Source organism: Asterias rubens, chromosome 13, assembly GCF_902459465.1.
Source record: "Asterias rubens chromosome 13, eAstRub1.3, whole genome shotgun sequence".
Lineage (NCBI taxonomy): Eukaryota > Metazoa > Echinodermata > Asteroidea > Forcipulatida > Asteriidae > Asterias > Asterias rubens.
The window spans coordinates 2,678,390-2,695,186 of NC_047074.1; the positions used below are offsets into that span (position 1 = coordinate 2,678,390).

General features: G+C 37.3%; 1 protein-coding gene and 1 non-coding gene across 2 annotated transcripts in view; one reads left to right on the top strand and one right to left on the bottom strand.

The window, feature by feature from the left end:
* LOC117298980 (tyrosine-protein kinase RYK-like) overlaps positions 1-10,396 on the top strand; it is a 36,948-nt gene extending 26,552 nt beyond the window's left edge. The window contains exons 3-14 of the mRNA XM_033782382.1: positions 15-114; positions 1,507-1,641; positions 2,307-2,372; positions 2,755-2,896; positions 3,349-3,470; positions 4,270-4,392; positions 5,583-5,681; positions 6,428-6,624; positions 6,891-7,000; positions 7,534-7,693; positions 8,908-9,044; positions 10,056-10,396. Of these exons, the coding sequence (XP_033638273.1) occupies positions 15-114; positions 1,507-1,641; positions 2,307-2,372; positions 2,755-2,896; positions 3,349-3,470; positions 4,270-4,392; positions 5,583-5,681; positions 6,428-6,624; positions 6,891-7,000; positions 7,534-7,693; positions 8,908-9,044; positions 10,056-10,167 (1,503 nt within the window). The 3' untranslated portion in view covers positions 10,168-10,396. The remainder of the gene's footprint in view (positions 1-14; positions 115-1,506; positions 1,642-2,306; positions 2,373-2,754; positions 2,897-3,348; positions 3,471-4,269; positions 4,393-5,582; positions 5,682-6,427; positions 6,625-6,890; positions 7,001-7,533; positions 7,694-8,907; positions 9,045-10,055) is intronic.
* Positions 215-287, bottom strand: Trnaf-aaa. The gene has a single exon. It is a non-coding gene; the product is annotated as a tRNA-Phe (tRNA).
* Positions 10,397-16,797: the final 6,401 nt, after the last annotated feature.

A 16,797-nucleotide genomic window follows, 5' to 3' on the forward strand; every position in this document is an offset into this window, starting at 1 on the left:
TACTTTCTCTGAAGGTTTTTTACTCAATGTCGCTGAAGTCTGAGAATCTGTGGCTCATGTCAAATCCAGGAACTAATATCACACTGGACGGGGAGGTCCCAAGAACAGAGACAAGTAAGTTTTATTAATTTTGGTTTTTACCCATACACCGATGTGTGTTAGCACTGTATACTCAGTACTTTCCCGAGTCCTGTGAAAAAATATCACAGGTATGTTACTCGGGTGGGATTCGAACCCACGACCCTTGCAATTTTAGAGCAGTGTCTTACCAACTAGACTACCGAGGTTGCCCGGTAGCTAGAGGCAGTTCGAATCCTATGTTTTGGCAGCGGGTACTGCAACGATATAATAGATGTTAAATTTGCATCGGGGATAAAGAATATTAATTTTGGTTTTTACCCATACACCGATGTGTGTTAGCACTGTATACTCAGTACTTTCCCGAGTAACATACCTGTGATATTTGTTCACAGGACTCGGGAAAGTACTGAGTATACAGTGCTAACACACATCGGTGTATGGGTAAAAACCAAAATTAATATTCTTTATCCCCGATGCAAATTTAACATCTATTAGACAAGTAAGTTATAAGAAGTTGCAAACAAATGTTCTGGTTGTAGCTGTAGATGTGGGAGCCATGTAAAATGAAAGGGGACGGGTGTTGTTAAAGGAGAAAAGGATGCGGTTGGGAAGAAAAAGGTTGTGGTTGGAGAGAGGGAGAAAAGGGCGTGGTGAGGGGGAAAATAAGGGTGAGGCTATGAAAAAAGTGTTGGGTTTGGAAAGAAAAGGGTGTGATTTTGGTAAAAACAGGTGTGGTATGGATAAGAGGTCAATGCAGTGGAACTTTTCGTAGCAGAAAAAAGGGTACCAGCTAAAACATAGTGTAATGTAAACTGTTTGGTACCATGCTCTTTTTTTTTTGCTCAGCAGAAAAAACAACTGCTTAGCGTTATATTCTTAAAGAGCTTCATGAATTTGGACCCTTAAAGGCAGTGGACACTATTGGTAAATTACTCAAAATAATTATCATCATAAAACCTTTCTTGATTACAAGAAATGGAGAGAGGCTGATGGTATAAAACATTGTGAGAAACGGCTCCCTCTGAAGTCCCATAGTTTTCAAGAAAGAAGTCATTTTCAACGAACTTGATTTTGAGACCTCAGATTTAGAAATTGAGGTCTCGAAATCAGCCATCTAAACGCACACAACTGACAACTTCATGTGACTAGGGTGTTTTCTTCTTTCATTATTATCTCGCAACTTCGATGACCGATTGAGCTAAAATTTTCACAGGTTAGTTATTTTATGCATATGTTGAGATACGCCAAGTGAGAAGACTGGTCTTTGACAATTACCAATAGTGTCCACTGTCTTTAAAGAGCTTCATGAATTTGGACCCTTAATGTTGTTATTTTGTTTTGGTACCATGCTCTTTCCTTTTTGCTTAGCAGAAAAAATAACTGATTAGCATTATATTCTTTTGTTTTGTATGATTGTGTTAACAGCGTTTGAAGTGACGTTACACTGTAACGGTAAGGAGACCAGTGAAGTTGGCTTCACCATGCAGTTGAATCTCACGCTATTCTCAGCTAAGAATATCACAACGTTGAACTTCAGGAGGAGGAAAACTTGCATTATAGGTGAGTAGTCAAGCAGAGGGGTGTCCTTCAGGGGCCGTTGTGCGGCCCCTCCAGGGGAAGACAACTTGAAAAATGCATGAAACTTGTTTTAGATTGAATTGTTTGAACTCTCTCTCTGTAAAACCACTTTTCTCTAAAGGGAGCCGTTTCTCAAAATGCTAAACATTATCAACAGCTGCAATGCTTCTTATTAAAGACAGTGGACACTATTGGTAAATGTCAAAGACCAGTCTTTTCACTTGGTTTATCTCATCATATACATAAAATAACAAACTGTGAAAATTTGAGCTCAATCGGTCATCGAAGTTGCGAGATAATAATGAAAGAAAAAAACACCCTTGTCACACGAAGTTGTGTGTGTTGATTTCGAGACCTCAAGTTCTAAATCTGAGGTCTCGAAATCGAATTCATGGAAAATTACTTCTTTCTCGAAAACTATGGCACTTTAGAGGGAGCCGTTTCTCACAATGTTTTTTACCATCAACCTCTCCCCATTACTCATCACCAAGAAAAGTTTTATGCTAATAATTAATTTGAGTAATTACCAATAGTGTCCACTGCCTTTAAGTAAGTTTTTTATGGTCGTTTTATGGTCATTTCAGTAAGCAACAAAATGTCTCCTGCCTTATAAAATCAATCCAAACTTGTTTTTATCGTCCACACAGATGAGAGCCAGAAGATACTGCTGCAGACACCACTGGCTGAAGATAAACCAGTCGAGGTTATATTTGGTAGGTAAAATCATAATCATGATTTTTTTTTCACAGAACTTGGGATAGTACTGAGTATACAGTGCTAACACACATTGAAGTGTATGGGTATAAACCAAAATTAATATTCTTTATCCCCGATCCAAATTTAACATCTATTAAAATCATAATAATGATAAATAATCTTGAGAATATGTGGGAGGCTAGTCATCCTTACTTGCAGATATTTATGAAGTAAAGTTTCACCCAGGCAAATCTTAACGGTGTCCGCACTTTGATTATTTACCTTCTCTCCATTGGGTTCTTGGCTTGTACAGTGATTTAGTTTGCTTTTCTAAGAGTCGTTAACCAGAAAAAAACACCTAAATTGAATGAAATGGTAATGAATCTTTTTCCTCTACAGCTGGAAAACAACCAACGAAGACAGTGACCTCAACGAGTATGTTCTACATAGCGGTTGGCGTGGTGTGTGGAGTCATTCTACTCCTGGTCATGCTGGTTGCATTGGTTCATGTGAGATCCATCAAGTCAGCCGATCCAGCCAGGTAGATAAACAATTGTTTACTCTTTATGTGTTTTGAGGCGTATCGATGCCCCATTATCTAGCCTAAACCACTACACGCCAGACGACGTCTTATTCAGCTAGACTTCTCCAAACTGAATTTTGTTGGATACACTGGACAACTTCAGAATGACCTGTTCTGGGCCCAGTTTCATGGAGCATTTATGTCCAGGCAGGAAGAAAAATCAAAAATTGGAAAACCCAATGTAGAAGCGTTACTGACAGTAACGCTTCTCGGGTTATAATTTTGGGCATAAAACTGATATGTTTTTACACAATCACATTACTTTGAAGAGAACTGTTTCTCAAAATGCTTTAATACTATCGAAGGCTGCTGTAGGCTTCTAATCAATAGTTTGATTGCCATTAATTTTAAGAGTGATGACCAAAGTTATACCTTTCCTTTAAGTGATTATTTGATTGATCTGTATACAGTGAAACATCCAGTAGTCGCTCGACGCACAAGACGGTGATTAAGAAACCATCTCCCAACTCTTACACCAAGGCAAATGGTGTAAATGGACATGCTAATGGCAGCGCTGGCAAGCCACATAATGGTAGGCAAAATAGTAGGCTACCAAAATGGTTCATCCTTTACAGTATTCCTTTCGCGAAACGCTAGAGTTAATCCTATCTCGATTTAAGACAAGTAACTCGTCCTAACTTAGGATGGGTTCAATGCGTCCTATTGCTTCGGTTATGGAACTTAACTCGTCCTAAGTCCTAAGATTAATCCTAGAGTTAAGAAGAGATTGGTGAAATCAGGGGTTGGAGTGGCAGGCACTGGATCAAATTCAACCTCAGAGCTTGAGTTTCTCCTTTTTGTTTTAATTTGTATTTTTGAATAGTTTTTAACTCTTGAAAATCTTTGAAATAGTTTCTTATTGTTCTTTTTAGGTACTGCGAGATCTGTTAATATGAATCTGTGTAAACTTTGTTATCCCAATCAGAAATTGCTTTCAATTGCATACAATTATTTATCACATTTTAATGTATTTTTAAGCTTGAGGGCCAAAGCAATTTCTATTTTATACTTAAATATAAACAGCAATAAACCCAATCTAATCTTATCTAATCTTATCTAATCTTATCTAATCTTATCTAATCTAATCAAATCTTATCTAATCTTATCTAATCTTATCTAATCTAATTTAATCTTATCTAATCTTATCTAATCTTATCTAATCTTATCTAATCTTATCTAATCTAATCTAATCTTATCTAATCTTATCTAATCTTATCTAATCTTATCTAATCTTATCTAATCTAATCTAATCTTATCTAATCTTATCTAATCTTATCTAATCTAATCAAATCTAATCTAATCTTATCTTATCTTATATAATCTAAATTTAGGTTACATCGGACTCCATCATCAGATTTATAAAACTATCCCAGAGACACCAGACTATACCGAGAAACTACACACAATCACCATAGAGAGGAGTCTGATCACACTGGAAGACTTACTGCTAGAAGGTAGGGTACAAGACTCCCACACGAATGTAGCCATTTGACCTTTTCGTTGTCACAGAGATTGTTTTCTGTCTTCCTTGTCTTCTTTCCATCAGGTTCTTGGCTAGTCTAGTGATTAAGTTCACTTTTCTGTGAATTCTTAGCTCCACATCCAGAAAAAAATAAATTCTATTTTTGTATGCATATTTTTTGAACCAGACATAACGAAAGTATTGTATTGATTGATTGATTACAATTGTTTGTTGTGAATTGTCATTTCATAATTTTAAAGAAGTTTGATGTCATTATTTAGTTTGAGTGAACCTTCTATAAAATTGACTGCCTGTTTTCTTTGTAGTGTTTTTTTATTGTGAATTTTCAGCTGCTCATATTTTATAATTGGTTAACCATGATTGTTTGATTGATATTTATCGAACAAGAATGGAGCCATTGTATTGATTGATTGATTGATTGTTTATTGTGACCTGACATTTCATTACATTTTGTAGAGTCAATCTTCTACAAAACTGACTGTCTTATTTCTTGTTGGTGTACTTTTTCATGAATTCCCTTTGATAATGTTTAATATTGATATGCCGAACCAGCCAGCAATGTATGGATTGATTTTTATTTTTTGTTTTTTTGTTTTTTGTGAACAGACATTTCATCATTTATAAGATGTTTTGACATTTTATAAAACAAGCGCCTTATAGGCAGCTCAGGGCTGTATACTCCCACGGGAGCTGAGAAACATTACAGGGATGTTATTGGCCCTATGACCAGGGCACTAATATAAAGCGCATCTATACGGTTATTGTAAAATGTGCTAGATAAGAATTTGTTGTTATGTTAATTGATATTTACTAACCAGCCACAATGGGACCATGGTATTGATATTTGGATTTTGTTCATTGTCTACTTGCGTCTCATTCTTATTGTTCTAATGTCTCTATTATAGGGACCTTCGGTAGAGTGTACCAAGGCAAGCTCATTTGTTCATTGTCTAGTTGCGTCTAATTCTTATTGTTGTTATGTATATTAGGGACCTTCGGTAGAGTGTACCATGGCAAGCTTAAATGTTCATTGTCTACTTGCGTCTGATTCTTATTGTTGTGATGTCTCTATTAGGGACCTTCGGTAGAGTGTACCAAGGCAAGCTCATTTGTTCATTGTCTACTTGCGTCTAATTCTTATTGTTCTGATGTCTCTATTAGGGACCTTCGGTAGAGTGTACCAAGGCAAGCTCCTCACGACGATCGATGATGAAGAAGAAACGGCAACGGAGAAAGATGTCCTCATTAAAACTGTCTCAGGTAAGTACGTCGGCAGGAAACAAATTTTTATGAAAATTTGCATGACATCACAAGGCCACGGACAGCCACTTCAAGGTGAGGCCTACACTTAACTGATTTGGGCTATCAACCCATCAACCCAAATCATCTATCGCCAGGGGCACGTTGGGAAGGTGGTGTATTCTGATCTACCGGCCAGGTTCCTATATAGCATGGTACCCATGCCTACAACCTTACAGACTATGAAGGGGATAACCCTGTTATAGCCCCAGCCGTCGATTTCACAAGGAGTTAGGACTCGTCTTATCTCGAGTTAGGATTAACTTAGGATTAATCTTAAGGTCTGCATGCTACAGTGCAGGGTTGGGACTCGTCCTAAGTCCTAAGATTAGTCTTAAGTTAAGAAGAGTTTTGTGAAATCGACGGCAGGAGTAGGAGGCAATGTGTCTCCGGTGGCAGTTGATTTGGGTCGCTGGCACAAATCAGTTGTGCACAATCAAGTGTAGCCCTCATTCCTCACCTTGAAATGGCCAGCCAACCTTGTGAGTTAAGTAATATCTCATTATTTTCTTTTTGAGAAAATTGAATTAACCGTTGCAAATTGCTTACCACCCAAAATGACCTATGGTATAAACGCAAAAAAAAAAAACAGTTAATGGCCTGATGTTTGGCCCCTTGCAGGGTCTTTCTCAAAGGCTAAAAGTTTAGATTTTTCGAATCAAAGTTTTTTGTTGTAGTTTTTTTTTTTTTTTTTTTTCAATTTCTAGATCAAGCGTCTGAGTCTCAGAAGAAGCTTCTATTGAAGGAGAGTTGCTCGTTACACGGCCTGAGTCATCGTAATATCTTGACCATCATGAATGTCTGTATGGAGACAAAACCGATGACAGTCTTCGCTTTTATGGACCTCGGAAATCTCAAGCAGTTTCTGAGGAATGGGAGGGTTGGGCCTGGGGATACCCACCAGGTAAATGTTGGCCACTCACTTACTTGATTTGAAATTACCTTTCTTCAGGAAAGCTTTTAAGACTAATTTTGTTACTCCTAACTTTGTGTGCCTTATTTTTGCTGTTCTGTTTTTCTGCTTGTTAAGCACTGTGATGCAGCATTGTAAGAACACTTTAAAGATGCTTTTGTTTTGTATTTTATTGTACAGGGGTATTATGCATTTAAATCTTACTCATAATCTGACTTAAAGTAAAACTAACGTTTGTGTTGACTTTCTTTTTTCAGTCGATATCAACCAAAGACCTTGTGCAGCTAGCAATACAAATTAGCCATGGTATGATGTACCTGGGAAAGAGGAAAGTAGTCCATAAAGACCTTGCAACAAGAAATTGTGTGTAAGTATAACCTGCGGATTTTCAACCTTGTTCTCGGCAGTTGACACTGTTTGGACCTTCTCTTAATGTGTGTCTTGTGAATTTATCATATTAAGTGGGGTTTGTGGTAGCACCATGTGTTGATCCCTTTTGAGTAGTTGAGAACTCGGCGCTTCCTGAAGACGATCAGAGCATGCCGATCGAAGTGTTCAGTTTTCAACCGCCGGTTCATTTTAGAACCAACACTACTCAAAAGAGATTGTAAGGGGCTACCGCAAACCTCACCTCACCCCACCATGCAAAGTTTCAAATTCTACTTAATATCTCGCATGTTTATCCATTTTGATTTCCAAATTGCTTGTGCATAAATTTGTTTATCTTAACTTATAGGTAGGGTCATACTTTTGGTAATGACCCCCCTAAAAAAAAAAGCAAGTATCCTATGAAACTATTTCATCTGACTTGCCAGCTTACTACAAGTGAGAATACTAGTCTCTACAATTATCAAAAGTGTACCCCCTCTTTAACGCATATTTCTATTATTTCTTCTACAGTATTGATGAGGACTATAATCTCAAGATAACGGACAATGCTTTATCTCGCGATATATTCCCAGGAGATTATCATTGTCTCGGAGACAATGAAAACCGACCCGTCAAATGGATGGCAATAGAAAGTTTACTCGATAAAAAATTCACTGCAGCTAGCGATGTGGTAAGTGGTGTGGTTGAAGCTGTCGACCCTTTCATCATAAAAAAAAAGAAGAAACATTTAATAGATGTCAAATTTCGTATCAGGGATATAAAAATATAGTTTCTTTGTCTGCGGTATGATGTATTAATGTTGTATTGGCCCTTTTAAGTTGTTTATATGGGTGTATTTCTTGTGTTTGCTTTCATGATATTTTGTACACATTTATTATTTTGTGCTGTTATACATATTTTTGTACATTTTGTGGTGTTCTGGATGAATAAATAATATTAATAATATTAATTCCTCAAATCTATCCAGGAAGAATCTTTGACATATGTTTTGGGGGTTAAACTGTTCTATCCCTACATCTTGCCTGTAATGCCACCACATCTGTGGGTTGTGGTTTGTGACTGTGAATGAGCTTCACATTGTCAATTGCGAAGACAATTGCTAATAATGTTCTATTGTTAATGCTGATCATTTCAGGAAAGTGTGTTGACCTTTGCTTCTTTTACAGGTTCATTCAGAGTTCAGATGTGAATCAGTAGAAACCGTTTTTTTTTTACACTGCTTTGTGTTTTCGTTTTGTGTTTTTTTACAGTACCTAACTGGCATTGATTATTTTTACCTTTCAGTGTTTTAACTATTATTGTACGTGTATGTAGTGTTGTGTGTTTTTTCCCCCTTTTTTTAAACTGTCAAAAGGCCACATGAATTTCCCCTGGTGGGCCAATAAAATTGCATCTTTATGTACCTATCTATTTATCTTTCTGTCTATCTATCTATCTATTTTGTACTTTATTTGTTGGTATGTTTAGTTTATCTTAGGTCTATTTTATTAATATTTTTGTCAGTATAGTTTTAACTCTTGTTGACTATTTGATTGTAAAGCACTATAAGGCATTCATGATGCACTTACATGAATTATTGATATATCAAAATATTACTAATGTATAACCTTTGAGGTCGATACAAACTTACTATGTTTCTTACGAGTTTGTTATTCTTTTTGACCTCTTTGCTATTCTTACTCCTGTAAGAGCTTGATGTTATTAATTTGTCCTCTTTGCCATTCTTATTCCAGTAGGCCTACAATGTTATTAATTTGTCCTCTTTGCCATTCTCATTCCAGTAGGCCTAGAATGTTATTTATTATATTTTGTTTACCTCTTTGCCGTTCTTATTCCAGCACGAGTTCAATGTTAATCATTACCTCTTTGCAATTCTTATTTCAGTGGGCGTTTGGTATTCTCATTTGGGAGTTGGTAACATTAGGGCAGACCCCATATGCTGACCTGGACCCATTTGAGATGGCGTCGTATCTCAAGAGTGGATACAGAATGCCGCAACCGCAGAACTGTCCAGATGAACTGTAAGTGTGGCCCGAGAAATTAACTCTGCAATCTTTAGAGATTTTATTTCTTCCATACCTGATGGTATCAAAATTAAACTTATACTTTCAAATGTTTTAAAGGGAGGGTATAATGTTTGGTAATCGCTCTTAAACTCAGTGGCAATCAAACTTTTGATTAGAAGCCTGTACAGCAACTTCCGATGGTACAATAAAGCATTTTAAGAATCATTTCACTTTAAAGTGGTTTCAGGTGATTGTGTTCACCGACTCTTATGTAACTACTCAAAAGCTTGCCTCGATCCATAATACATAGCAACTGTCTCTATTGTCTGAGGAGAATTTTGAAAAAATAGAATGAGCTGTTGCAAACTGCTTACCAACCAAAAGGACCGAGGGTGTAAGTGCGCAAAATAGTTAATGTCTGACGTTTCGACCCTAGCAGAGTCAAAGGCTAAATGGCAACACGACAAACATGAACAGGGCTCAGTTTCATGGCTCTGCTTACCGTAAGCACAGAATCGGCCCTTACCGTAAGCACAGAATCGGCGCTTACGGAAGTAGGGAATTCTGTGCTTACGGCAAGCGTATTTCACGGGTTAGCGGCGAATTTTGGCTTCAGCGCGTGCGTACTTCATGTTACTAGGCAATCTACGCTTACAAGGCTAGCGCAGAAATTTGGCGCTTGCACGTAAGCAGTGAATCGCGATCGTAAGCGCAGAATTCGGCGGTAAGCAGAGCCATGAAATTTGGCCCAGGTAACTTAGTGTAACAAAAGCAGTGGAAATACATGAAATGAAGAGAGAGAGTCAGGAAGCACACAGATAAAGCAAGGGGGTAAACATTGAACACGAAGACGAAGGGGAGGATTTCAAATTTAAGCGGTAACTTTTTACCAATAAGCAAGTCATTGTATTGGACATTCAAATCTAATTCGTAAATGTGTTATCGCCTCAAAGCAGATACGCACAGACAACGACACATGGTTTAATAGTAAACCCTTCTCTCTTTTTTTTCTTCTTACCATTCCAGGTTTTCATTGATGGCGTGTTGCTGGGCGTTGCTTCCCACGGATCGACCAAAGTTCACGCAGCTCTGCGCAGCTTTAACAGACTTCCACAGAGCTCTTGGAATTTACATCTAAAGCATCTCAAAAGTCAAGGAGTATGTCAAAGGTCAACACTCAGTAGCTGGGGATGAAGGTCATCAACTTTACATGCTGGATAGTTTTTAAGATGATTGTAGGCTGAATGAATGGGTTTCAGAGTTTGAACATCAGGGGCCAATTTCATCGAGCTGTTTTGCAGAAAGCAAATATTGTTGGGCCAAATTTCATAGAGCTAATTAAGTACGAAAAAAGTAGCTAAGCAGAACATGAGTATGTTTACCGGAATAAGGTTACCAGCCAAATGACCATGTCACATGTACAATCTGTGACTGGTATCCTACTTAGTTTTGCTAAACAGAAAATAGTAAAGAGATTTTTTTCTGCTTAAGCATTTCCATGAAATTGGGCTCTGGTTTTTATTATGCAATACCTTAGCAAAGGTCTCTTAGATCTTGCCCCTGGCCCAATCTCATAAAGCTTGTAAGCACAAAAACCTGCTAAGCACAGGATAATTTTGCTTAGCAAAAACAGGTTACCGACCAACATTAAATTATGTTGACATTGTTGTGACTGGTGCCCCACTCATTGGCAAAGAAATTTAATAAGCAGTATTTTCGTGCTGAACAGCTTTATGAAATCGGGCCCAGATGAAATACATTTTTTGTAGAAAGGTGAAGTTATCTCAACTTTATTTTAGCTACCAAGTACACAGGGTTTTGTTCGGAGATGTTGTGAGTTTCCAACAATTTTTAAAGGAACACGTTGCCTTGGATCGTGCGAGTTGGTCTATAAAAAGCGTTAGTAACCGTTTGTTATAAAATGCATACATGGTTGGAAAGATGTTTTAAAAGTAGAACACAATGATGCACACAAATTTGCATCGAAATTGAGTGGTTTTCCTTTTGCTTTGCGAACTAACACGGTCGGCCATTTATGGTAGTCAAATATTTGACTCCCATAAATGGCCGACCGTGTTAGTCAACGAGGTGAAAGGAAAACCGTCTAATTTCGAGGCATATTTGTGTGGATCATTATATTCAACTTTGAAAACATCTTTCCAACCATGCATTTTATAACAAACAGTTACAAACGCTTTTCAAAGACCAACTCGACCGATCCAAGGCAACGTGTTCCTTTAACTTCAATTATGTTTATCAGATGGGAAACTTCTTTGTCATCTCAGTATTTAGCCTTATTTTTTTTCTTCATAATATGCAAGTGACTATTGTATATAATACAATTAGCAACCAGTAACAGATTTGTGTAAATTTAGTTAATAATTAATGAGAACAATTAGACATTCAAAACAGATGTTAATTCTTTTTTTACTGTGTGTCACAAAAATAAACACGTTGTACATTTTGGTAGGTTTTTTGGGGGTAATATTTTTTTTATTACGATTTGTTGAACAACTTTATCATATTAATTTTACTCAGGTTAAAAGGCGTAGATTCAACGAATGATAAATGAAATCCCAATAGAGTGGGCTGTTTCATTTTGATTTGGGGGGTGGGGTGGTGGGGAGGCCTTGTTTACCCACAGTTTGTCACTCAGAAATAATTGATAAACATTATGGTTAGACGCCAATTATCATTTAGATTTAGCAATACAGACACCCCTTGCATAGGACGTCATCGCTGACACCAAACAAGGGAAGCGTGCATGCGTGTACACCTTGCGCACATCTCTCGGCCAATCATAGGTCTTTCTTTGATCTTGCGCACATCTCTCGGCCAATCATAGGTCTTTCTTTGATCTTGCGCACATCTCTCAGCCAATCATAGGTCTTTCTTTGATCTTGCGCACATCTCTCGGCCAATCATAGGTCTTTCTTTGATCTCAACTTAATACCCTCGGCCTCAGGCCTGAAGTCCATTGTAAATTTCAATCAGAGCTGTTTTTAAAATGGCAGGTTATCGGAAGTAGAATCATATCAATTTTGGCCTACTAAATGTTCTAGTTCATTCAACATTTATAGTAATATTAATAATAATAGTAATACCAAGTTTATATAGCGCCAAAATTCATAAGGCACTTTACAAAATTAATCGTCAGAATCAAGGAATATTGAGGCTGTCTAAGTAACCATATTGGAAATACAAAAATCTTAATTTATTTTGATATTTATGTACCATATACTCAAACCTAAATGTATTGTTGCAGTTACCCATTAGAGACCATTCGAGTCAGTGTATCCGTCACAAACGTCCAGACGTAACTAGCAATGTTAAATTCTTGAATCAACTTCTGTTGTCAGTGGAAATCTGACAAAATAATATGAAACAAAAATGTTGTTTTGTATTTGAATACTGCTATGTGAACCTTTTCATGTACCATTTATTTTAGTGAAAAAATCATCTGATGGAAACATTATCTGTTACCGAACTCGGTGCAAGTTCGATCAACGACCATTTTGTCAACCACTAGTCAATGTTCCATGGTTACCTATGCATAAAATACATCTTGGGTACCAGGCAAAATCGCCCAATGGTCGACAATAGTCAACTTTAGTCCCTTGATCGAACTTGCTCCAATTTGATGCAATTGGCAAACCCAGGTCACAATAGCACCCTCAAGCGTCCTCTTTCACATTCTGAAAACTGGGATCTTTATTTTTCATTTTACAACTAATTTTCTGAAGGGATTTAAACCGGTCGCTCGTGACAGGTCGGTGCATGAAAGAGTCAAAAAGGGAACCATTGGAAAAGGTCAGTTCCGGTCATGACTTTTACTTTGACCTTTTAAGCTGATTGGAAGAGGGTCAGGTTCTATGGCCGTTAATGGCCGCTGTGGGCATATCCGTACAAGTTGCTAGAAGCTGTTTTGGTCTCCAAATGGTAATGAATACTTGTTCCCATCCAAAGATTTAGAGCATGAGTTACTATGCAGTGAAATGTTTGTAGTTTTTAACGTTTTAAAAGAAGTTCATTTTGAACGAAGAATTGTACAGCAACTTTAGTTCTGATTTGCAAAGTTTCATATGTGCTTTTTAGCTGCACTTGATAGTAAGTTTTTGGTTCGCTTAAAGGCAGTGGACACTATTGGTAATTACTCAAAATAATTATTAGCATAAAACCTTACTTGGTAACAAGTAATGGGGAGAGGATAATAGTATAAAACATTGTGAGAAACGGCTCCCTCTGAAGTGACGTAGTTTTCGAGAAAGAAGTAATTTTCCACGAATTTGATTTCGAGACCTCAGATTTAGAATTTGAGGTCTCCAAATCAAGCATCTGAAAGCACACAACTTCATGTGACAAGGGTGGGTTTTTTTTCTTTCATAGTTATCTCGCAACTTCGACGACCAATTGAGCGCAAATTTTAACAGGTTGGTTATTTTATGCATATGTTGAGATACACCAAGTGAGAAGACTGGTCTTTGACAATTATTAATTGTGTCCAGTGTCTTTAAAGGCGCTGGATGCTACAGGTAATTACTCAAAATAATTAACTTAAAAACTTTCTTGGTAACGAGCAAAGTACAGCTGTTGATAGTTTCAAACATTGTGAGAAACGGCTCCCTCTGAAGTAAAATATTTTTTTGAGAAAGAGGTAATTTCTCACTCAAATAAGACAAGACATCAGCTGTACATAGCCTTTTTGTATGCATCTTAAAGCGCACAAAGTAATGCCATAAGGGTGTTTTTTCTTTCATTGTTCTCTTGCAACTTTGATGACCAATTGATGAGGCACAAAATTTCACAGGTTTGTTATTTTATGCATATTTTCGGATACACCAAGTGAGAATACTCGTCTTTGACAATTACCAAATGTATCTAGTGTCTTTATAAATCACATAAACTCTGAAAGGATCAAACGATACTGTTTTATTAATATTATTATAGAATTAACGCTCAGTCCATTTTATGATTTGTATTTGTATCCCTGTGGTAGGTATCGCAGAATTATAAAATACTACATTGATAATGTTTTTACATTGTATATAAAACCCTTCAGCATTATTGTACATATTTCATGTAAATACCTATGTTATAATTAGTACATATGTAATTGCGAAGCTCGGTCTGTACAAACAGACTACATCATTTTCAGTACTTATCCTCTGTGTTAATACAGTGTTTGTGTATATTTCATGGATAGAATTTTAGCGACTTGTATCCAGTTTCAAGTAGTCTAGTTTAAACCGAACTCCTCTTTTTGATACAATGAGTAGTGACTTTTCTAGCCAGTTCGAAGCGACTGATTTTCAATTATGTGATGAACTCTTAACTTAGGTTTGAGGGATGGGGACGAGGAGGGATGTGTACCTGGGGCAAAACTGAGGTGGGGTAGGGGCCTATGCGAGGTTGGCGTTAATTAAAAGCTATGGATTGCTTAGCTGCCATTGTAGTTGCCATTGGTCCGTCATGACATTGGTACCCCTTCAAAAATTTCATATAGACTGTACTTTTTCCAATGGTGTTCTTTTTAGCCATATGAAAATGGCCTTTCAGCTTCATAGGCAGGGCCCAATTTCATTGAGCTGCTTAAGTACACAAATTTGCTTACCACAACAAAATGTTGCTTACCAGAAAAGGGTTGGCAGCAAAAAAAATCACCTCACATGTAGCATCTGTGACTGGTGTCCTGCTAGTTGTTGCTTAGCAGAAATTGTTTGAGCAATATTTTCTGCATTAGCAGCTTTATGAAATTGGGCCCTGGTCTCTAGTGAGGCAAGGTTCATACTTCATGGGAAAGCGATTGTGAAGTAATTCACTGGTATGTTTCGAAAACAAACATTTACGTACTGTTTTTCCAATTGTGGAAAACTCGCCTCGTATTTTGCATTTCTAGTGGAGTATGAGTGAGGCTTAAGGCGTGTATGAATTAATGTATTCAGCAGTAGTTAAGCTGGATCACTGCAAAGTCCTATTCTTTAACATTGTCTTTGAAGCCAGCAGCTATAGCCAGAGCCGAAGTCTGAGTTTGCAGATATCTGTACTTACAGACTTTAGTAGAATGTGCCCTTGATCAGAACAGTACTTAGATATTTTATGATTTTTTATTTTTCCTCGAATGGAGTTTTTATCCTTGTATTTATGAACCCGAATGTGTATTGTATAATTGAAAAGTATGCATGCAACATTAAACAGTGTGTGCTACATGAATCGGTTTATTTTCTTTGTCGATTCTTAAAAGCCTGCTGCGAGAGAACATTTTGGGTGCAAAATCTCTGCAGTACATTGTCAGTACGTGTTGACAAGTTTTGTTTCCAAAGGTTGTTAAAAAAAGGGTTTGTTTCGCAGTTGGTCACTGATTTTTGTTTTAATGTGTTTTAACATGTCCAGGTATTGCCCTTGTTAATTTTAAGCTTATTTTGTTTGTGGGTTTGGAGGCAATGCATGGCGAGATATCAATGTATACCTAGTTCGTGGTAAAACCATGTGTATACATGTATATCTACTTTGCTGTGTAGATGTTGTTCTTTTGTTATTTGAGAACTTGTCTTGCAATTTATTCAACTGTCAGAGTAGTTTTGAGAATTTGGCAAACCACTAATTAGTTCTGTAAAGAACTGTCCTGCTTATTAACTACTACCTTGGTGGAAGGTAGGAACTCGGCCAGAACTACTACTTTCGCTTAGTTGAACTCTCGTTATTAATTTCACTGCCATGAATTTTATCTTATTTGTTTGCATAATTAATTTTCAGCATGTGCTACACTACCCTCTTTTCAGGGTTTCTACTGTCACTGTACAAAAGAAAGAGAGACCAATTGGCTGTCGGTTAAAATCATCTGCAGTCGGCGTGTTCCATGCAGATAGGTTTATTTACAGCATAGACTATAATCAGATTATACATCACACTTCTTATCATTATCCTATGATCTTTATCATCTTGACCCAATTACATAGAGCTGCTTAAGCAGAACATATTGCTTAACACTTTTTGCTTAGTAGACATACATACCATGGATACCAGTCACAATTTGTACTTGAGACATCGCAGTTTAGATGGTAACCTTATTCTAGTTGGTGCAAGACGTTTCTTCTTTTTGCTTTCACACACATAGCGGCCAATTCAACAGTGCCCACACCGACTCACCTGACTTGGTCCACTCTTGCACCAAGACTATATTCTAGTAAGCACAATTTTGTTGTGCTTAGCAACTTTTCATGTTTAAGCCGCTCAATGAAATTGGGCCCTTGTCTAGATCTCCTCTGGGACTAATCCATCGATCACATAATGCTAATCCGTTTAAAGGCAAGGTGTACATCTGATAATTACTCCACAAGGTAATGACCGTAAAAACTTACTTGGAAGGAGCACTGGACAGCTGTTGATAGTATAAAACATTATTAGAAACGCCACCCTTTTAAGTAATGTAGCTTTAGAGAAACAGGTATTTTTTTTGAAATCATGCATCTGAAAGCACACAATTCTATGCAACAAGGGTGTTTTTTTTCCGTTTTTTTTTTCCTTGCAACTTTGAAGTGGAATTTTGTTCAAAGTGTTTCACTGCCAATTTCACATCACTGCTTACTTGGTCCAAAGAATCATGCCAGTTACACGGGGCACCGTAAGCGCAGACATCTGCGGTAAGCAATTATGCCCATCAGCTTTAGTTTGTTACCTCTCACAACAGCATGTAAACAACTGTATGTGCCCGGCCTGTACTTAAATTGCATTGAGGCCATGACCTCTGTTGACCCCTGGTATTTGCCTT